The sequence below is a fragment of the Orbicella faveolata genome, unplaced genomic scaffold, assembly GCF_042242905.1.
Source record: "Orbicella faveolata isolate gen_17 unplaced genomic scaffold, um_ofav_v1 contig_34, whole genome shotgun sequence".
Classification (NCBI taxonomy): domain Eukaryota; kingdom Metazoa; phylum Cnidaria; class Anthozoa; order Scleractinia; family Merulinidae; genus Orbicella; species Orbicella faveolata.
In genome coordinates this window covers 23,203,727-23,226,484 of record NW_028301563.1, presented here as the reverse complement: position 1 = coordinate 23,226,484, position 22,758 = coordinate 23,203,727, and the positions used below count along the sequence as shown (strand labels likewise).

Here is a 22,758-nt window from a genome sequence, read left to right as displayed (position 1 = left end):
CAAACATAACATTTCCAGACTTTTTACAGCATTCGGTTGAATTATTTACACGTTTCTCACATGGTTTAGCAAAGCAATTTACATGTTTTTTACAAAGGCAGATACTGTAAAAGTGCGTAAAATATTTTACAGGTTTTTACATGTTCTTCAAATGATCATTGTCGACAAAGACAATGTAAATCACTATTTACAGAACATTTACATGCTGTACTAAAAGCTGTAAATTTCCTGTAATTTTATTTTACAAAACCCTAACATGTAAATTGTAATTTACAAAGAATGTAAATCAAGATTTACATACTGTAAATTAAAATTGACATGTACATGGAAATTTCCAACTTTTCCAGTGTTTACAAAGCTACAGCCTCGTACCAAATCTGTGAGAAGCTTTTCATGCTTACATAGTTTTAACCTTTCCGCAGCGTGCACTTCCCTCCCACACACGGGGAGGCTTGTGTAAAAGCGCGGGTCAGACAGTACCCTAAGGCCGTGATATATCATGGAGGGCTGAGAAAGATGTATCAAGCTCACAATACCTTCAAAATATATTGCTCTAAATGCACTAAAAGTACCTGTCATTTTAAAGTTCATCCACTCGGTTGATTTTGTTAAGAACTACACCATGCAGAATGTCAAAAATACTATTTCCGAGCCCCTAGACTTAAAAAGGTTTTTTTGGGGAGGATGCCCCTAGACCCCTTTACAAACTTGCGCCGGCACCGCTCGTTTTCAAGCCCCCACCTCGCCCCCCCCCCCCCCCTCCCTCCCCTTTCTTTCACTTGAAAAAAGACTCCGCCGTCCCTGTGAATTCATACTACGATTATCAGTTGAGTAAGGCGGGACGAAAGTTTGGTCACCAAGTTTTAACGTAAACATCATGTTGTTGTCACGGGCAACTTACCTCGTTTCCGTTGGTAACAATATCAACAGCCGTTGGTCGCCTGTCGCGTCGCCTACAATTTCGCGCGCTTTGCTGCCAATTGACGTCAAAGGCGGACAAGTTGCCAACGGATACGGAGCCAGTTGCTCATGACAACAACACAATTTTTACGTTAAAACTTGGTGACCAAACTTTCGTCCCGCCTTACTCAACTGATAATCGTAGTATCCTGCTGCATCAGCTGCAGTTGTTTTTTTAGCATTTAAAAAGGTCTTCAGTAAAGCAAACTTATTCCGATCTTCTGCACGATTGAATTAAATTCGACGTTTGAATCTTTCATAGCTTTTTGTCATGCGACTGCCGGGCCAAATTTATTTAATGTTTAATCTATGTAACTTTGAACTTATATTTTGGGCTTTTTCTATAGCTTTTTTGTATCTTGCGTGAAATAATGAAACAATGTTGTAATAACGACATGGATCAACTCTCTTTTTGTATATTTCCCACAAAGCAAGGCCTACAAATGGAACAAAAAACAGACTAGAGTGCTCAACAATAGAGTTCTTTGAACATACCGCATTATGCAAATTTGAGAAGAGACTGTCGCGAACTTTTGCATTTTACCTCTGTGAACCTCGATTACCCAGAAATGTTTTCCATATTATTATAGTAGAAACGACACTCTTTCGCACAGTACTTGTTTTAGTTCCATATCGGACATACCAAGATGCGTTTTAAGCCCGTAAAACTACGCAATTTTTGCCGTTTTCATAGAGGCTTATAAGAAGGCAATTCTTCAACGGACGACGGAATCCTTCAAAATGCTTGAAAAATTTAAAACTTCCTATTGTTAGATAGAAGAAAAGTAAAGCACTTATGCTAAGTTTACCCCGAGTTCTAGTTTTGCAAATTGTTTCAATGCGAACACCGAGAACTTTGTCAATTTTCCAGATATTTTTTGCATATTTAATGAGGCAAAAAGCTATATTTTCGTTTTTTGCGAATTTCTTGAAGACTTTAAATTCTAAGAAAATCGAAATAATATTTTGGAAAGTGGCTCCCTAAAAGCGTTCTTTAGGCAAAGTTTCAGGATTTTCGATTTTCCTAACCTGGATACTTTCAGTCAGTGACTCGTAAACGTTTTCTCTCATCTTCTCACCTTCTCGGCTGCTACAACAAAAGACGATGATTACGATCGAGAATGACATTGTTGCAGGCGATGTACCTCTTTGGCGGGTTACGTGGAAACTTTTACGATTCCTTCGGATCGATCGGGAATAGTCACCATTTGTTTTGCGTTTTTTTTTCGTAAAGCGCGCCACCGAGCTGTCAACTGAGCGAAGGTGCGGACCGGAAGTAAAATGAAGTGCGTAGAGCTTTGTAATTTTCATTTCTGCTGCGCATTCACTTTTTGTCAGCCTATGAAAAAATTCGAATTTTTTTGGTGCGGCCAGAGCTACTCGTCAACGACATTTTAAGACGAGTAGCACTGAATACAAGAATGTGTACGATTTGTGACTGAACGAGGGAAAAAAAAGAGAGACCCGAAATTTAAATCCAGGCCTCACTGCCTGGGTAAAAAAAAACATCAACAGCACCGTGTTCTTTCTTTTCTTCTTTCGTTTTCCATTGCGCTCATCGTTTGCTTTGTTCAAACAAAATAAATGGCATTTATACAAAGTGCCAGTAACTGTTGAGTTTTCTAATTTCTGGTGACCAGTGAAACGATGAATGACTGGTTACCCAATAACGAAAATACGTAAACATCCGTTTAAGAGTATGTGTAGATGCTTTTCCGGACTGCCCTATAATTCGCTATTTTGAGGGACATCTCCAAGCTACTTACCGCAAAAGGCAACTAACCGTAAAACTATTCAATGTCACTATTTTAAATTTTTATTACTGTTATCCTATAGAAATAAATAAAATAGAATAGAAGCACTTTAGAAGCACTTGAGTAGATATATACATACAATAAATTAAAGTACGAAAACTTTTTTCAGATGTAAGTCCAAATAGAAGCACTTTATGGCTTTCTTACTTAAATTAAATACGCGCCATGTTCGAGTGGATGTTATGATGCCAAGCGTCGCTTCGCATTCTTCACGCAGGTCTGTCAGGCAGCGTGGAGTACCAGGCATTTTCAGACTGGAAAAATTACAGTGAAGCTCAAACAGCATGTCAAGGATATAACTCCAAACATCTTGCAAAGATAAACGAGCCGGATGAACTAACTCAGGCGAAAAAGGCTTCTAATTATAGCAGCATAAAGAAGTACTGGACGGCTCTACAAGTGTTGTAAGTAATACGTATCCACTGTTACCGTTAATTTTTGGTTAAAAGAACTAGGGTGCATCAAAACAAATCTCGTTGAACCTGTGGGAGAATTGTTCCGCTTTAAATCAGACGGCAACTAATTTCAAGCAGAACAATTCTTTTATTATTTTTTTTCTACCCTAGGTCCGGTACCTTGAAGGCTGACAAACTAACTGAACATTAAACTCGCAATAACAAAAAAATTAAACAGTATGCGCATTGAAGTTATCAGAGTAAGCTTATAACTCAAGCATGTTAAATAGTTGGCAGTTGTAAACCAATTGTTTTGTGTTGGTTAAGCCCATGAATTTCACGGCATTGAAAAATAAGGCAATACTTGTTAATACTGCAAAGCCGATTTTTGTAGTTTTCTTTGTGTTAAACAGCTACCTCATTGACTACTAACATGTCCTCTTCTTCTGGTAGCAAATGGGGGATCGATTTTGCTCACTACTTTCGCAAACCTGGGAGGTGGATAGCAAACACTAGCCCTAGTTTGAGTAGCCAGTCGGAATGCGCAAGAAACAATGTCCACTGGTTTGGTAAAAACAGTTAAGGGCGTGTCTGTGTAAGACCCGGCCACTAAATTTGTTTTTATGGAGAATGGATTGCCTTCTACACAAGTCAAGCAACATATGATATGAACGAAAATGGTCTTTAACTCAGCACATTTACTTTCTTCATTTTTTGAAGATATTTTGGAACCACCTCTAAAACCACACAAAATCGAAAATTAAAATTTAAAATTTTGGGCATTACGTCATATAATTATGCTGCTTATATAAAACTCGAACATTTCACAAAACATTCTAATTCTTTCAGAATTACTGCACATTCCTTTCTTTTTTCCACACAACTTAAAACTACCGCTTATCTTAAACACAAGCAAAGTCAATTATGACGTTTTTTCCTTATCCTCTAAAAATGGTCTTTAGCATCTTTACTGACATTGAGTCCAAGCAAACATGTTTTTTTCAAAAGTGGGACCTCTACAGGAATGATTGACTGTTATTAGCCTAATTCACTCAGTTTTTAAGTCCAAGCTACAAATATCTGTATTAAAAGTTGTGGGCACTCTTAATTTTGAAGCGCAAAAAATTCAAGCAAGTAATGAAAGTTCAACATTTCATGTGCAAATGGCGATTCAATCGATCAATCAACTTTATTTAGAGAGAGTGACACGTGACAGTATAAACTGATAAGCTAGTGGCCCTCTGTGCCAAATATATACGAGTTACTATAAAATAACTAAGTTTAGTACAAAGTATGAACAATAAAAAGTTACAATTTGTAAAAAGTTACAATACAACGTTACAAAAAGTCCCGTCCTTTAACAATTCTTTGACATTACCCGGTTAGATTTATTGACTTTGAACGTTTAGAGAACTCAATAAGACTTACATTACGACAAAATATCAGGAAATATTTCAAGTCTTCTAGTACTGCCTGATCGTCTACTTTCCGTCACACATTACGCACTCTTGGTTGAAGCAGGCGAGCAGCCTTAAAAGGTTATTTCGCCCCCCCCCCCCCCCCCCCTCTCTCTCTCTCTCTCTCTCTCTCTCTCTCTCTCTCTCTCTCATAATCACATTTGACTATTCGTGAGACTCTTTTTCGCCAATTACGGTTGGTAATAAATAAGGAGAGCTTATAGAGAGGTCTTTTTACCCAAATTAATGTCCGAAATGGACCTTTTTACCGATTTCATGCTTTTCGATGTTTTTTCAAACAAAAAATATGCCTAACCGCTCGACTGTATAATAAAGTAAGTATGAGTAAATATCGGTAAATACGCGATGTTTCATAAGCCAACTCATTAAAATATGGGATCCCAAAATTTCCAACTTTTACAAAGAAACATATGCCTAGGGGCAAGCGTAGCCCCCTGGCATAAAAAATAATTACATAACTTCCTCATATTTTTAAAGTACCAAATTTTGGTGGCTTGCTACAAAGCGTTTTCGAACCTGAATAACCCAGATATGCTAAATAGATTTTACGTATAGCTTTGTGCAATTCGCTGGATTCCTTGGAAAGGCACTGCCCAGTGACACTAGATTCTTAACATTTCATTATTATTGTTATCTTTATCGTTATCGTTGTCGTTGCCGCTATCGCTATCGATATCGCTATCATTATCGTTATCGTTATCGCTATCGCTATCGCTATCGTTATCGTTATCGTTATCGTTATCGTTATCGTTATTGTTATTGTTATTGTTGGCACACTCTTAAAACGCCCCGAAAAGATAATATTTACAATACATAGACGCCCCCATAAAATTACGCCTTTGCTCGTGCAAAACGAATTACTCAATTTTCAAAACTGTGGGCGTTGGAAACTGAAAAATATTCGAAGTATAATAAACACAATAGCCTCCGTTTCACTTTTAAAATAGGCTCGGATATTTGTCTTTGAACATTATCTGTTCCTCGGAGCTCGAAGTTTTCCTCGAGCTTCGCTCTCGGAAAACGGTACCCTTCTCGGAACATAAAATGTCCGCAGGCAAATATTCGAGCACATTTTCGCGCCAAATGGAGGTTATTGTTTGTAGGTAACCAGTGATCCAGCTAAGCATGCGATATTTTGCTATGGCGTGGAAAGAATTGCCAGTTACGCAGATGTAAATAGCATTATGCTAAAGAAGTTTAACTTTCTCAGTCGTACAGCACGGCCTGAAAGGTGGAGATGGAGTGATACTGGAGCGTCATTTTCAGCGAAAGCGAAGGTGTACGACGTCGTAGGTGTAAACGACGCCACAAAATTAGTAGAGACTGGCCCTATCAGAGTTTACTGCTTCTTGATCACTAGCGACAATTTTCTGGAAATTGAAAACTGCAGCGAAAAACATGCTTATATTTGCGAAGGATCTGAAGGTAAAGAGTTGATTTACTATAAGACGAATGATATCTGACAACTCAAAACTATCATACTCAGTTAGTACTCTTGACTAGTCTAGATTAAAAGATAACTGTGAGAATGTTATCTGACGATTTTAGAAAGTAGACGGTTATTGTTAGCATACAGGTACATGGTTAAAACATCACACGTGACGCTTGCGTTAATGGTAAACAGAATTTTTATAAACCATGCTTTCGTTTTCGACATTCATTTTCTAATGTACGGAAGCAAGCCGAGAGTCCACGATATCCTAAAATTGACTTAAGGATTTAACCACTGAGAAAAGATAAAGTGATAATTTTTTTGCATTGCATGTTTGCATCACAATCTTCTTTGACCATTCATTATACAAACCGATCTCAATCTTTGTAGTTTTATCAACAAGCATAACAGAGTCAAAGTCAACACAAATGCAACCCACGGCAGTGGCTACAACGTTGATGACAAAAGTAACAGCAATATTCCCAAGTAAAGCAACAGATACGACTAAGATATTGCCTTCAAGAACAATTAGTACTTTCACATTTGTGTCAGCCAGTATCTCACCAACACTATCAACAAGTGCAAAGGAACAGGTGATTGTGTTTTTATTTTTCCTAAAGAGTACAATCATAGCAGTATGTGTGTATGTATAGTTTTTTTTTCCTTGACAGCTCACAACCCTCAAATCTATAGCTTTGAATAAAGATTCTTTAAATATAATTCTCCGCGCTCAATGTGTCGGTGGAAACAGATTTCTTTCCTTTTCCATTACAACAGAAATGCATTCATCCTCTTGCCTTCCCTGGGCACATAAAAAGTACACGACCTTTTAGTTTGTTTGTTTGCTTTTTTACACTTCCCACCAAACTTTAAAACAAATTCTACAACATATTCGAATACAATGGAAACTCGGCCAAAACCATCGCACTTTTTTTCCTGTCTTAGGTTTTCCTGTTTAAACCAGTTTTCTTGTTAGACTTAGTGCTGTAGGTACATGGTAGTATATATCGTATATAAGTGCATAGACTGCAATTTTCAAGTCGAGCTTAAGAACCACCAGGCAAAAATGCAAAAAAGTTACTTAATATACCTAACGTAATGATGTTGTGTTTCTCTTTCGGTACAAAAAGATTACAGATTATCTCATCAAATTGAAGCAGCTCAATGTTGACGATGACGATTCTCTGCAGGTAAGAAACTATTATTGCGCTTTAAAATCTTCGGGATTGTTTCCATTATTGGTCGTATTGTTGACCAGTCACACCATTTTGCGTTCCAAACCCTGATATTACAACACGGATAAGGTTTATTACGTCAAAAACAAAGATGTTTCATCAAGTGATGACGAGTTTCGGTGAATTCAAGGGCGTGGGGTAACGCTGTGAAGCACAAACATGTTATTTAGGGGTGGGTGATATCTTTGTCTATTCGTAATTTAAGGGAGCTGCAGCAAACCACGACGGCATCGGCAACGAGAACCTTTATATAAAAAAATATTTATCGAACAGAACAATTTGCATGTACTTTACCCGGGTATACTAGATGTTTAATACCAAACAATGCGAAATGACCAAATTTTGCCCGTTTTGGACAAAGTAATGTTTTACAACGTTGAACAACTGTTAATCAATCTCCGACGGTTACATTCGAATAAAGTAAAAGAATAACAGAATAAACTATTTATACGTAAATTTAAGCGAAAACAGAGTGGTTTGAATAACAAAGGAAAAAAACTACCACCAATGCTTAGCTTAATTAACTATTCCTGTGAAGAACTGTGCATTCATTAAAGTTCAAATGGCAACCATATGGACTTTCATAACAACAACACAAAGTGTATCTCAGCGCTGGCTTATTATCCGTATTCCTTTCAGGAACGGAACTCGATCATTACATATTAACCAAGTTATCAAAGCGATAGGCGCAGTTAATAGGTCTAGCTAACTGTGAAACTCGAAGGTGAAATTTCAATTCAAGTTTTATTAGGTGTCGTCCTTGCCGTCACCGTCGCCATTGCTAAGCTCCCTGATATTTAAATCGGGGAAAAACTTAGTCTAATGGCCTACTAGGTTAAACTGATTTTTAATCTACCTTAATATTGGGTTCTATGCATTTAGATTGCCGTGAATGAAACTTCAAGGCTACTTGCACATTCCAATAACAGTTCCTATCACGAAACGGCGACAAATCTGTTGGTAGCCACTCGGCAGCTTGAGGAATTTGCCATGAAATACGCGATGGAACATCTAACGACAAATGGAACCTCGAATGCCAACATAACTAGCACTGAAGAGCACTTTGGTGAGTTATTGTTTAAGCCAACTTTGAAATTAAACGCTAAATTAAATACCCCATACGCTAAATTAAATACCTGACGACGTACTGAGTTTCTATTAGATCGCGGACTCAAGCCAGGTTAGCTTGTTGTAATCAGGGCCGGGTTGCTTGGAAGCTAACCCAGGTTCAAAAATCATTGGAAGTATAAATTTTTTGTGTTTCTCACTCTTTATGTCTTTGTAGTTTGAATTTATACAAACTCAAAAAAGAGAGCCACAATATGAACAGAAAACTTTACCGTAAAGTTACAAAAACTCAAATCAAAATTTTCGCCTACTCCTGGGTTAGCTTAATCGGGCTTTGAACAACCCGGCCAAGGAGTTCCTCTTTTAGTCTTGGCTAAATCTATTTATAACATAGCGCGCGCGCTACTCCTACCTAATTCCTATCATGGACCAAATCACATCATAACATAGCGCGCGCGCTATTCCTACCTAATTCCTATTGAGCCATCATGAACAAAATCTTTATGTACGTCCGGCCGTGCTCAATAAAATGACGTGTGCAGTTTCATTTCAGTTGCAAAATTTCCGTCGAGTTCAGTGCGAGTCCCTTTTGTTCAAGTCTGGTCAACGTGAAGATTATTCTGAACAATCCAAACCCTACTTCGAGCCTTTTGCCGAGCTAAGATGTTTACTTAGACTTAAGTACTTTGACTTTGTTTGTTTACATTTTCACTGAGTATTTTTGCCTTTGTTTGCCTACATTTTTATTATAATTAAATCGAAGAAGCGAATTTTTCGTTGACAATTTTAGAAACCAAGGTAAGCGTTTTCGTTCAACTGATTGTGGCGTGTTAGGATCCTAATGACCTTTATTTTCCTTCACCGTGCATTATGAGAACTTCGTAGTTAATCACAAATAAAACATTTTTTAGCGCCCAATATGTTGTCGCCATGTTATAAAAGAATTGCTTCATGCTTTTAGCTGTGCGTATATCGAGTTATGGATGCACTTGGAGAGTTTGGAGAGCACTCAAGAAGCTAGAGTTGCTCTCGGCTATCGCTTCGAGCAACTCTTACGCTTCTTTCGTGTTCTCCAAACATCCCGCGTGCATCCATAACTCGATATACACACGCTAAGCATAAACCAATTCTTTATTGTATAATAACCCAGGTTATTCTCGCATTTTGATTGGTTCTCGCCTATTATCTATAAGAGGACAGCCGCACGATTGACGTCATCAGTTCAAAGTTCTTCCCTCTGTGTTTAAAATGGCGGAAAGTTTTAAGAAGGTACAAAAAGTCATGACGAGGCACTGGACAGGTACGAGAGTCTGGAAGAAGAAAGAAAAAGTCGTTTCGTTTCTAAAAAATGACTGAAAAAAAAAATTCTTGAGCAATCTCAGTCGGCAGTCGAGCGAGACTAAACCAAACACAAAATTGATCTTGAAAGTACTTTAAGGTAAGAAAACATTGCTAAACGTCTCGAATTTAACAAAACCACTAAGCAAAACGTTTATGTCATTAATTTATTTAAAAAATTGAACTTTTCTCAGTCTTAAAATTATTGTTGACACAGTTTGAATCTAGGAATTAAACATCAAAACATCATCAGTTTAAATAAACACATGAGCTTAAGTTGTTTTCCGACGCGAACGTTCCAGTCCGATTCAGGGCATAATAGCGAGAAGAGAAGAGCGCACTACAGCTCACGGCCGACTGTATCCCAGCTATAAGGTGTCTCCGACACTATATCAAACTGATTTGACAATCACCAACCACAGAGGACACAAATTTCCACCGTCACTGACGCTCCTTTCATCCAAAACTCGAAGCAAATGGCCCGCAACCGCAAGTTTTCCTAGCGTATATTTTCATTTCCTGCAACATTCAAGACACCATCCCAGCTTTTCGGCTCACAGGGTTGCTCTGATGATAAAAACTGACTTGCCTTTTCAACATTTTCTTTAGATTTGTAGACTTCGCAGTTCAATTCTGCTTCCGATGTAAGTTTTCAATCCACGAGAAGCGATTTTCGACTCAAGTTTGACAGTGGCGTGATTTGTTTGGACCAATCACAATTCTTTGTTACACATAGCAACCAATGAAATTGCTTCATTTTGTATAGACAATAGATAACATCACACGGCGTTTTTTCGCGTTTGCCAAAGTGACCGAAGGCCGGCTTTCGAGTTATGTTGAAAGATTTTAAAATAAAATAAAGTTTTTTTCGTCGTTTTTTTATTATATAAAACAAATAGACTCCATGTTGCCGTCCGTCTGTTCGGTAATAGATCACAGAAGATGTTTAAATGTGGTAAGAACATCAGTGACCCACTCGGCTATTGCCTCGTGTGCCACTTATTTTGATCTTACCAAATAAGTGGCACACGATGATGATTTTGACGTCATCTGTGATCTACTACTGAACAGACGTACGGCAACATGGAATTTGTTTGCTAAATATACGCAAGGCCGTGCGTATATAACATGACGTGTGCATTTTCAAATTAGCTGCAAAATAATAGTTTAAGTTTTGGCAATGTGAAGATTATTCTGATCAATCCAAACCCTACTTCGAGCCTTTTACTTTTGTCAAGCAAAGATATGTTTACTTAAACTTGAGTATTTGGACTTTGTTTGTTTTGACTTTGTTTGCCTACATTTTCTGTATAGTTAATTCGAAGAAGCGAGTGTTTCAATGACAATTTAAGGAACCAAGTTAAGCGTTTTCGTTCAACTGTTGCTCAAATGATTGTGCCGTGTTAGGATCCTAATGATCTTTGTCTCTGCGAGAACTTTGTAGTCAATCACAAATGAGACAGCTTTTAGCGCCCATTATGTTATCACAATGTTATAAAAGAATTGGTTCATGCTTTTACTTACTTACTTAATCCTCTTCCTGCGTGTCCGCACATAAGGTCGTGGTTCATGCTGTGCGTACATCGAGAAGAAGCTAGAGTTGCTAAAAGAAGCTAGAGTTGCTAGAAAAAGCTAGAGTTGCTCTCGGCTGCGCCTCGAGCAACTCTTGCGCTTCTTTCGTGCTCTCCAAACTCCATAACTCGATATACGCGCGCTAATTGTAAGCAGGAACCAATTCTTAACTATTATGGGTGGTTGGCTAACCATGCAGCCTTCTGATGAAGTTAGAAAGCTGTATAAATAATGGTAATTGAACTGAGTGGAGTGCAATTTGGTCTGAAATCACAAGTATGATTTCAGACCAAAATTGTATGACACGAAGTTCAATTACCACTTTATTAAATCCATTTTGAAATCGCACAATTTTATCGCCTTAAATTTTAGATGTTTGGTGTAATGTTCCAGTAGCTGGTTTGTTAAAAAAAAGCGGAACCGGAAACACCTTTACGTCTCATTTAGTATGCAAAACGATGTCATGTGACGAAAGCTCATTCGAGCATGACAAAGAAACAAGCAGTTCTGAAGTCAGAACGAGAATAGTGTACTTCAGGTGTAAAAGTTCAGTTCTCGTCGCCTGAATCAATTATGGAAGGCCTTCCTTTCTTCTGTGGTTGAGACTGAGACTTTTCATTGTCTTTGGAGAAGGAATTTGAAGGTGCATATCCTGTGTAATTCTGCGATCGATTTCTTTTGAGTTGTGAAACTCCCTCGAGTGCACGTTTAAATACCGTTCAATGGCATGATTTTAAGGGATTCCAGCTCGTTATCATTTTCGTTTTCTTTTGTGACCTCGGCGTAGGACTTAATACTCAGGACCTTGTCAAGTTCTTGGGGCGACATTTGTTTTAACTTTTAAGATTTTTCCAAGATGGCGGGACTGGCACCGGCTTCATAACACGTTCGTTCATTCACTATTTTGTGCAGTGTGGTGTATTTTGACTATGTTTATTCACAGCGACAGAGTTGAGCTCTTTTTTTGCTTCGTTTGAAACTACCGGAAACCTGGAAACATCTACCTTCTTGAGATGGTTCAGAATTTGTTGTTGTGTGGTTTTCATTTGTTTATGTTTTACTGGACTCGGTATCATACGGATCTTGAGCAGATGTTGAAGAAAAATCGCCAAAATATTCGTCAAAATGGACATGAACGCTAGAAACTTCCATCAAAGTAGGTCTTAAGCCTGATGGAGCTCTTAATCGTCATTCAGAAACTCTAATTAATTGAATTCTTCAATTTTTTTTGGAAAAAAACTACAATGACAACAAAGTTTTGGCAATAGTAGTTGCAAAATTCTCCACACAATGGCTTTTTGCCTTTCATTTTCCTGAAATTTTATTGATTACTTTAAACTAATCTTCAAATCTGATTGGTTGTTTTGTTTTACTGTCCCATTTTCATTGGCTGAGAAAAAGATGCGATTTAGAGCAAAAAATAGTGCGATTCGTGAATAAATCGCACCACTGAGAGCCAATCAGATTGCAAGGATTACCACTGATTTCAAAATGGATTTAATAAAAGTGTTAATTCCTCATGGTATGTCCAGACCTCAGACAAATCGAATGATGATATATTTATAAAGTGAAGTATCAACAAAAAAAAAAAACGTTTACATTTTGAGAAAGGAGTTTTGTCCGAGCTTTGTCTCTTCCAATGATTATTTACTCGAGGCTTCACCCACCCCAGACAGTTTCTGAGTTTTCTGAATTGGCCCCCTAAACATGACGTCTGCGATATTTTAACTAACTTTTCTCCTTAGCCAATTTATAACATTTCCTGATGTTTACAGTGATGGAGGTTCGAAGTGTAAGCGTTGGTCATGAAAAAGACGTATGGTTTCCCTCTGAGGACGACAGAGAACACCTTGGTGATGGAAGTGAAAAGATCTTTCTACCAGCAGAACTCTTTGGAAAACAAGGTACGAAATCATATGAGCAAAGCTTTGCTTATTATTAAATGAACCGCTCCGTGGCCCTTTCATAGGAGTAAAATGAAGAATGGTGAATGACGTTTGTGCTCGTGGAGTAGGAAGTGAAGGCAGGCAGATTGATCTTTAATTTAGTTTGCCCTGAAATCTTTGAAAGGAAATGTGCCACAAAGACAACGAAATCCTTACCCTAAACTGGAACATACTCAACTTGATTTTGCAACCAATGCAGAAACTTTAGCACTATCGTCATCAATCATAAGCTTACCAAACCAATACGTGACTTAGGGTGCAGGGCGTACGTCTCCAAAAAGGGATATCTAATTACGAAAAGGTGAAATGGATACCTTAATGGCTGGAGATCACGAAATCGCGCGTCAATCACGTGACAAAAACGCCTGCGGAGAACCAATCAGAATCGATAACTTTTTTTTATTGTCAAGGAATTGAAAAGTTGATCTGAGCGTGTCCCTTTGTTCAGGATATATAGCGAAGAAAAATAAAAGCATTATTTTTTTTATTAGTATTTCTCTTTAGACAGGACAATGGAGAACTTAAGCGTTGTTTATTCCTTCCTACCTTCAACAGCTTGAATCAACACTTGATAATGATTATAGACATTGTAATGTTCATGGTTGGACCCAGCGCGCAGTGCGTCTTGTTTTTAATAATTAGTAATAAGTCTCCGTACGATCGTCTTATTCTGTTAACGAGAAGTCGTGACATAAAATTTGTTATATTTCGTTCATAGAAACTTTTCTGGTTGGAATATTATATAAGGACATGCACGAGTTACTCCCAGATGAAAGTCAGTCCTTTCTTGATGGGTAGGTATTCGACAGTATAGAAATCAAACATATATGAACAAATTATCTTAAGTTTAGTTTATTTAGTCTCCAACGTAATGGAAATATCAAGAAATAAAAGTTTGTTTCATTATTTGCTAATATATATATTTTCTCTTTTATCAGGAAGAAAATGAAAACTACAAGACTTCAAACACGAGTCATCGCATGTTCTATATTCCCTAACTTGTCTACTCTGCTGCCAAAAAACGTTACCATATCATTCACTTTGGAGGAGGTGAGAAGACATTTTATTGTGTTTTATTGTGTTTTCCGTTGACTACATATAATACTTCGGCTCTATGACGAAAGCCTTTGTGTTATTCTTAGCTGTTGGAATCTGGCATAAGTGCTGGAATTAGAATTGACAATCTACAATTAGAAACAGCCTAGGTATCAGAGTTTTGAAATGCAGGGTAAACATGACAGCTTGAGAAAGAGCCCTGACGTAAGGCATAAGCACATTGATCTAGACATGAAAAAAGTAGCAACATTCCAAATGTGAAGTAGTCAAAGTTGCGTTAACAGTGTTAGACCACAGGTTAAAGGCCGATACACACGAGGGATTTTGCTCCAGGAGCATGCTCCAGGGTAAACTTGCACGACTAGTCCACACTGTGGAGCATAGTGTGGGAGCTTACTCCATATTATGTTACACACGAGAGAGCGTTTTTACTTTCTTCAATTTGTCCAAGGATCTTGCTCCCAAATATTTAACCGCTTTAAATTAATGTTCTGAAACATTTTGCAGGTTGGAAATCCTGCTCCCGAGAATGAAGTGCGCCCAGAAAATCTTTGGTACACACTGAGGAGCTTTGCTTCCGGAGCGTGCCCCTGGAGCTAAACCAAGGAGCAAAACCCTCGTGTGTATCGGCCTTAAAACTCCCTAAATCCATACAAAGTAGGCTATACTAATTTAACCCTTTCCCATTCCCTCTATTAAGTGTGTTTTCGTTTTCTTTCTTTAAGCCTTCTAAACTTGATGATCAATCAATCTGTGTATTTTGGGACTTTGACATCAGGTACATTTTAATATCCACACCAGCTATTTTTTTGTTCCAATTTATGTATATGTCTAAGTTAAATAAATGATCATCCTGATTTAATTTCTCCAGGTCCAAAACTTAAAATCTACTTTTTAATCATTTATTTGCATGTTTCTTGGGCAGGAGTCGGTTCAACGGTTCCTGGTCAAACAGGGGATGTACGTTGGTCAACAAAACTAACAATAACGTTGTGTGTAGTTGTAATCATCTCACGAACTTTGCCGTTCTTTTGCAAGTGGGAGAAACAAAAGTGAGTAAATCCTTCTTTATTTCTCCGTTGTTTTCTTTGTTTGTTTGTTTTTGTTTTTGTTTGTTTTTTGTTTTGTTTTTGTTTTGTTTTGTTTTGTTTTGTTTTGTTGTTTTTTTCCTGTAAAGTTAACTTGGACAAACTAACAGCGTAAGTGTTCATCAAGAAAGGCCATTTTAATTATGATAATCTAACCCACTGAGAGAGCTTACATCATTTCGTACAGCCAGGATCCTGGTCAGTATATTCAGCTTTATTTATTTCTTTATTTCTTTATTTCTTTCTTTCTTTCTTTCTTTCTTTCTTTCTTTATTTATTTATTGGTTACTGTGATAGGAAATTGGTTGTTATATTACCTATTTATGTATGAATCACATATGGTCTATCTACCTCTTTTTCCTCACCTAGATTCCTGACAGACATCAAATGGCCTTGGAAGTCATCACTTATATTGGCTGCGGGCTGTCGCTAGTGGGCGAGACTTTAACTGTTCTCACCTATCTGGTTTTGATGTAAGTAACCCCTCCGTAGCATAGTCACACCACCAACAAAGCAGCTCATTTCTCTGGCTTTTCCGTGTTAATTAATGTTCTTTGTCCTGAATTTCACGACAGGAACCTCAAGCAGGAGCAGTGTCAGATACGACTCAATCTAGTCATAGCAATAGCCGTGGCACAAATCATTTTCCTCGCAGGAATTGATGCTACATCAAAACAGGTAGTTTCATTTAGATAACCAATCACCATCTGACACGGTTGTTCTGAAACTGACGAAGAGTTTTGGCAACGATCAACCCTTGTTCGAAAAACCTGAAGAACAAAAGTCAGACGTTTCTTAATTTAATAGCTCTACAAAGTTATTTGACAGGAGTTGGATTGGGACTCATGATTGTTTTTAGTTAGTTTGTTTGTTTGTTTCTTTAGCTCTCAGCTTGTTTTGCTTTGATTCTTTTGTTTGTTTCTTTGTTTGTTTGTTTTGCTGTTGTTGTTGTTGTTGTTGTTGTTGTTGCTGTTTTTAACTAATGTGGAAGACTTTAACTGATTCTCTAATAATATCGTTCTTTCACAGGGAGCCTGTATTGTTGTAGCAGTGTCTATCCATTATTTTTATCTAGTCGGGTTTGCCTGGATGCTTATGGAGGGAATCTACTTGTACCTCATGGTTGTCAAAGTTTTCAACACCCTAGTAAAAATGAAGCTATTTTATGCATTCTCTTGGGGTATGCACAAACCTTTGGTAAATTACGTAACTACCCTTCATGATTGAGCTTAGTATCAATGGAAAACAAGAAGTGATTCGTCAATCAATGTAGCTAAATAAACCTGAACAGCAGTCCATCAAAACCATCTTCCGTATAAAGGATACAGATTAGATGGCAGGGTAGTCGGTAGCAATAAGGATGTCAAAAGATTTTATACAGTTAGGGACTGCAACAGCATCATTCAACTAATATCTAGATTTAGCCAAGCCTAAAAGCGGAGCTCCTGGGCCGAGTTGTGCAAAGCCCGATAAGCTAACCCAGGATGAGCGAGAATTTGAGTATTGTAATTTTGTAGGTTTTCTGTATATTGTTTGGCCTTCTGTTTTGAGTTTGAATAATCTCAAAATACACAAAGCAAAAGCAGTGAAAAACATTTGTATATAAGAAATATTTATGCTTTGGTTAACTTTTAATCCTGGGTTAGTGTTAACCAGCTTCCTAACAACCCGGCCCTGATTACAGCAAGTTAACATGACATGAGCCCATGATCCCATTGTAAACCAGTACTTTGTCAGCAACGATAAACTTGAGCCCCCCCCCCCCCCAATATGGTCACGTGATACTGATCAGTGCATATCTAGTTTTGACAGACGTCAATTTACCATAACAGGGATGCCCAATAACAAAGAGGTGCGCTATAAACGAAGGCTGCATGTCTCCGTCAAGCTATTAGCTGGGGTATGGCCGCTATCTTGCGCGACTCCGCCGTCGTCGTAGTGCGCACGCGCCCACTAGCAATACTGATAACCATGATAACCATAAGAAAATCATTTCCTGGCTTTTCTTTTCTTTTCTTTCCCATATGAGTATGTCAGTTTGATTTCTCTTGTAGGCTTCCCATTGCTTATGGTGGTGTGTTCGATTGTGATCGCATCCGGTGCAGAACACGGAGTTACAAGCTATGTACATAGTGACTAGTAAGTATCTGACAATTTAAATTACGAGAAAAAGCTTTTTACTGGCTTTCATGCTGGAGCTAGTTTAACGAGGCCGAAAGTTAGGATGTTTCTAAGTATTTGTTTCAAATACAGTTGTCTTACTGTTAAGAAGCAATTGCTGACATTTATCTTATCGTAGGACTCCATTTGCCTTTGAAAATCTAGCCCCTAGACTGGACCCAAGCCTATAAACCGATGTTTTGACGTTGAAAACTACATGTACACAATAAAGATTATTTTTGGAGGTGCATAACTAAACCGGAGATAATTTTTTTCCACACATAGCTAAGGACATAGCTAAGGACATGTCCATAGCTAAAGACAAACGTAAAAGAAAATTCCTTTTTTCCAATCGTAAAAACAGAAATCTGACTGTTTTCTTTCTTTCTTTATTGATTGATTAATTGATTGATTGATTGATTGATTTGTGTGTGTGTGTGTGTGTGTGTGTGTGTGTTTTTTTATAACGTATAGGATGTATCTTGTTTTTGCAGCTGTTGGATTTCATTCTCAAATAATTTGGTTTGGACCTTTGCCGCCCCAGTCGTCCTGGTCTGCCTGGTAAAATTGTAGTTGTTACATTTTTTTTTTTCTGCGAACCTAGTTAGCATATAGTTATTCACGCAAATGTCGGCCCTTGAAAAATCATCATTTTCTTAATACCAAACACCTCATCGATGATTCTTGTAATGCTTGTATCAGCCATTTTAAATGCCATCACTTGCAACTGCCGGTAGTGTCCCATTGGAAAAAAAAAACATTTGTTGTTGTTTAGAGGATTAATAAAAGTTGATGAGCCATTTCGTCGAACTAACAGAATAAGCTAAACCTGCTCTTGTTAAAACATTGTTGAAGTGGTACTGTGATCAAGTTTTAACCCCTTGAATTTGTAGGTGTTTCGCATAGAATTCCTCGAAAGATTATAAAGTCCGTTTACTGTTTGTTAGTATCTGCATTAGTTCCGGAGATATTGAAATTTGAAAAACCTATAAAGTGTGCAAATGAGAGGACTGATAATGGGACTGATGATGTCTTACACTCAAATGGATATTACTTCAAGTATATAAATAAGGCTCTCAGTCAATTTGCAGCGGAGACCATTGAAACTTAGTAGGCTAATAGTACACACAGACAACACACCTACGGCTAATAATAATTATGTTCTCATGGCAGTTCACTCTTTCTATTCCCTGCCAAACTCAATTCAATATTTCAGTAATTTCTAGCTCGAAAAACATATTTATATGTTTGCTGGATCATAGACATGGGACAACCTTGGCAAATATCAAACTGCAGCGTTAAAGGTCTGGACCTCCGTATGTTGCCATGGTAACCAAATTGTTAAGCTCATATGGTGAAGCTCATCAAATAAAATCTTACTGCAGATAATCAAACATTTCTTCATCATACTTCAAAAAAATTTAGTTCAGTTAATGACGTCATCACTTGGCTAATTTGCATATTTTAAAACCTTGAATATCTCTGGAACGGAAAGAGATATTTGAAAATAGTAAAAGGCATTTTTCTCCTCGTCCACGTAAAATCTGCATACGAGCCAAGTAGCTCACAAGGCGGGAGCTTACAACGGTTTCTGTAGCATGAAGTGACTAGGAGCATTTCTAGTCCCCCCTGGATGGGATGCTAGTCCATCGCAGGGTTATTCCCAGCATTAAATTTACCATAACCAGTTATAAATCTGGGTGGAGAGAGGCACTGTGAGAGTAAAATTTCGTGACCAAAAGCATAATGCAATGTCTCCGGCGAGGGTTCCAACCCGGGCCGCTCGATCTGGAGAGGAGCGCACCAACCATGAGGCTATCGCGTTCTTAGAGACTATTTCACGTTTATGTTTGAAAATGGCGTAGATAGGAAAGATGCGAACTTTATCATGTACCACTTTAAAATTTAATATTGATCTCTATAAGTGTTGAGCATTATCCTTGACATTGCCTCTGTTTTTTTCTTAATTCTTCAGATAAACTCTTTTATTCTTTGTCGCGTGGTGTACGAGATGACAAAAATGCAGGGTACAAAAGATACCTCCAACGTGAGGTATGTTGCTTAAAAACTTCAATCCTCATTTCTTCTTAGCTTATCTTTGTGGCTTTTAGCAGGCTGGACTATATTTTTCTTGTTTGAAAAAAAACTCAAAATCTACATGTTGACGCTTTCTTTCATTGTGTTTAAAGACAAGGTTTAAAGGCATGTGCAGTTCTGTTTCCTCTACTGGGAATGACCTGGGTGTTTGGTATTTTAAGCGTGACGGATGCTGGACTTGTCTTTCAGTACATCTTCACCATTCTCAACTCGCTTCAGGTAGGTAAACAACTAATTAATTTAATGTCAACAACACGGGGAGTGCTTGTGGAATCCTCCCAGACAGAGGTGTATTTAAGAGTGCTTGACATGTAGCGAAGAAATGATTTTCTTCAGTGTTTCTTGGACAGGAATAGAAAAGACTTGATCCTTGGCAATTTCACGGTCCAGAAATATTTCTATAGAGCTCCATGTTAATCCTTTGTCGTTCCCTAGAGTCTTAAGTCTCAGTTCCAGTAACTGAGTCTCGTATCTCTATTATGAACAAAAGAAGAAAGACAGAAGGCCTGTTAGCGAAAATGTCTACCAGTTCTTATCTATTTAGCGTGCGTTTGACTGAACTAACAATGTATAAGACAAGGCCATACTTCTGCCAGAATAAAGTCCAACAATTAGTAGCGATCACCTCAGTTCCTTGTTATGAAGCGCTGAACGTATTTGCTTAAAAAGTTATCAACAGGTAAAAAAAACGAGAACGATTTTATTAATGCTTTTAACAAGGCTGCGTTCACACTTTGCTTAAACGAAGCACATTTCCTTGCAGGGATTCTTCATCTTCATAATGCATGTTCTCCGAAGCACAGATGTTCGCACCGCGTATCTTCGAAAGAAGCAGAAATGGGAAAGCACAAAGAATAGCAACTTTCCGGGCTCTCACTCAGTGGTAGAAAACTCAAGCGCCTGGTCAGAAAAGCATGCCATGAGTAACCTGTGTACCAACACAGAGAGTCCCGATCCAATGTTCAGACGACATCAGATCTCGCCAATCAACTCCGATCGAATGGACACCAGAGAAAGCTGCCTCACCCCAGTGAACTAATAAGTTCTGTAAATTTACACAAATGTGACGAGCACTGAAAACGTTTTCTATAATTGGAGCTTGTCAATCACTGCTCAGTAGTCATTGGTTAAATCGTAATATTTTAAGACAAACCAACCTAGGCTAAAGCATGAGAAACACAGGCGGCCGCAAAGAAATGTTGAACATTGGTGCACTTCGTTAGGAATATTAATTTCCCCAACAGCACAGCACTTTTTTTTCGGTTCGACTTATGTTGCTCCTGTTCATTTTCACGCTTATGCGCAACCGAGTAAAAACCATTGTCAAGCTGGGATTAGTAAAAAAGTCCAGCTTGCACACTTAAATAGTGTTTCGCGATTTTTTTTTTCTTTTCTTTTCTTTTTCTTTTTTTTTTTTTTTTTTTTTTGTTCTCTGATTATTGTTTCCTCAAGTATTTAACCATATTATTACGACAGTTGAGCAAAGCAAAGGTTAACAAATAACCAAAATGAACGACCAAGCACTAAGGAAGAGACGGGGCACTAGTAGTTTTCATAAGGTGTTCCTCAAAATGAACCCGTGGAACCCCGCCCCAAAATTTTAGCCGTTAGAAATTGACTATGATTTAGCATTGGAGAAAAATGAAATGTAAATCTACTCGGCATTTTTTGTAAATTAATAGCATGAAAGACGGTATTAGGAAGGCTAAAAAAAAAAATGAAATGGATAACGCATTAGTTCCCTTTAAAAAGGGTAGCATTTTGTTCAGGGACGGATTGTTCAAAGCCCGATCAAGCTAAGTCAGAATTAGCAAGATATTTGCTTTAAACTTTTCGATGAGGTTTTCCGTTTATATTTTATTGTCCTTCACTTTTGAGCTTGAGTAATCTCAAACTACTCAAAACATAAGCGTGAAAAACATTTTTAAACAAGGAAAAATTTAACTTCCCCTAACTTTTAATCCTGAGTCAGCGTAAACCGGCTTTTGGAACAACCCAACCCGTAAAGCCAAAACAAACCGATTACTTATTTACACTGCGGTTGGAAAATTTGCATTTATCGAATTCGTCAATTCAAATTAAGATGATTTTTGGACGCTAAAACTGTTGAAAGGTTCATAAGCTTCATCACTTTGAACTGACCGATCCTTATTCGCAAGTTAACTTCAGAAAATTTAAATGATGAGCTAACTATTAAATTCGTGTTTTATTATAATACTCCGTTTTTATAGCCTGCTTACCAAACTTGAACAAACCAAAGCCATGTAACGTATCATTGCTGCCATTAAACACGACGAGTATTTGAAAACACGACATATTTGTTTCCTATATTTATTTAGGATTGTATATTGGATTTCGTGTCATAAAGGTTTCTAGATAAATAGGAAAGCCCTTTCGCCGTTTATCTGTCGTTTCGTGAGTGTAATCTTAGTGAAAACTGCTTGACAGGGATAAACGGATAGGAAAAATTCTTTGCCGCATCTGATGAAAAAAAAAATGTTCCCAAGCCACAGCCCACTGTTCAGGGCATACTTTTAGTGTTAAAGTACGCATGCACTGCACGTCATGTTGAAGGAAATGACACGTGACTGCAAACAAACACAGCTCTACATCTCCGCGCTCTTCAACAGAAATATGTCTTGTACTCTTCTCTCTTACCTTAACACCTACTGAAGTTTCCTTGGAGACCATAATATGTGCCCATCAAGCTTAAAGTAGAGCGTTCATATCCCCTTTTCAATAAAAAAAAAATGAAATGACCACTGAACATCATTTTAATTTTATGTGTTTCATTGAATATATACACGAGTTTAATATTTTAATTTATTTAAGAAAAAGCCTCCGACAAAGTTAATGCCACACTATTTTGTAGCATTTCCCAACCCTGCCATAAGCACAAAATAATTTCGCTTGGATAATACTTTTAAAAGGTGTTTCGATTCATACCAAGCATTTTCAATCAGCTTTTAAAGAGTCTCTCCTCACTCGAATAAAGTATTTAGAAATGAATTGAAGTTTGGTGTAATGTATTTCCTAAAGGAGAAGGTCAACGCCAAAACAAAATCTCGCACTATAAGATGAGCTACTCACTGCAGTTTCAGCCTCTACAGTATTCGTTG

General features: G+C 37.7%; 1 protein-coding gene across 2 annotated transcripts in view; it reads left to right on the top strand.

The window, feature by feature from the left end:
• Positions 1-21,952, top strand: part of LOC110059178 (adhesion G protein-coupled receptor L3-like) — a 44,085-nt gene extending 22,133 nt beyond the window's left edge. For both annotated transcript variants that reach the window (XM_089272425.1, XM_089272424.1), the window contains exons 3-20: positions 2,992-3,178; positions 5,858-6,072; positions 6,470-6,672; positions 7,210-7,269; positions 8,197-8,380; positions 13,068-13,196; positions 13,957-14,032; positions 14,177-14,288; positions 15,020-15,072; positions 15,220-15,346; positions 15,752-15,855; positions 15,958-16,060; positions 16,412-16,562; positions 17,437-17,521; positions 18,037-18,103; positions 19,518-19,594; positions 19,732-19,858; positions 20,403-21,952. In XM_089272425.1, the coding sequence (XP_089128551.1) occupies positions 2,992-3,178; positions 5,858-6,072; positions 6,470-6,672; positions 7,210-7,269; positions 8,197-8,380; positions 13,068-13,196; positions 13,957-14,032; positions 14,177-14,288; positions 15,020-15,072; positions 15,220-15,346; positions 15,752-15,855; positions 15,958-16,060; positions 16,412-16,562; positions 17,437-17,521; positions 18,037-18,103; positions 19,518-19,594; positions 19,732-19,858; positions 20,403-20,678 (2,336 nt within the window). In that variant the 3' untranslated portion in view covers positions 20,679-21,952. The remainder of the gene's footprint in view (positions 1-2,991; positions 3,179-5,857; positions 6,073-6,469; positions 6,673-7,209; positions 7,270-8,196; positions 8,381-13,067; positions 13,197-13,956; positions 14,033-14,176; positions 14,289-15,019; positions 15,073-15,219; positions 15,347-15,751; positions 15,856-15,957; positions 16,061-16,411; positions 16,563-17,436; positions 17,522-18,036; positions 18,104-19,517; positions 19,595-19,731; positions 19,859-20,402) is intronic.
• The last annotated feature ends 806 nt before the right edge of the window (positions 21,953-22,758 follow it).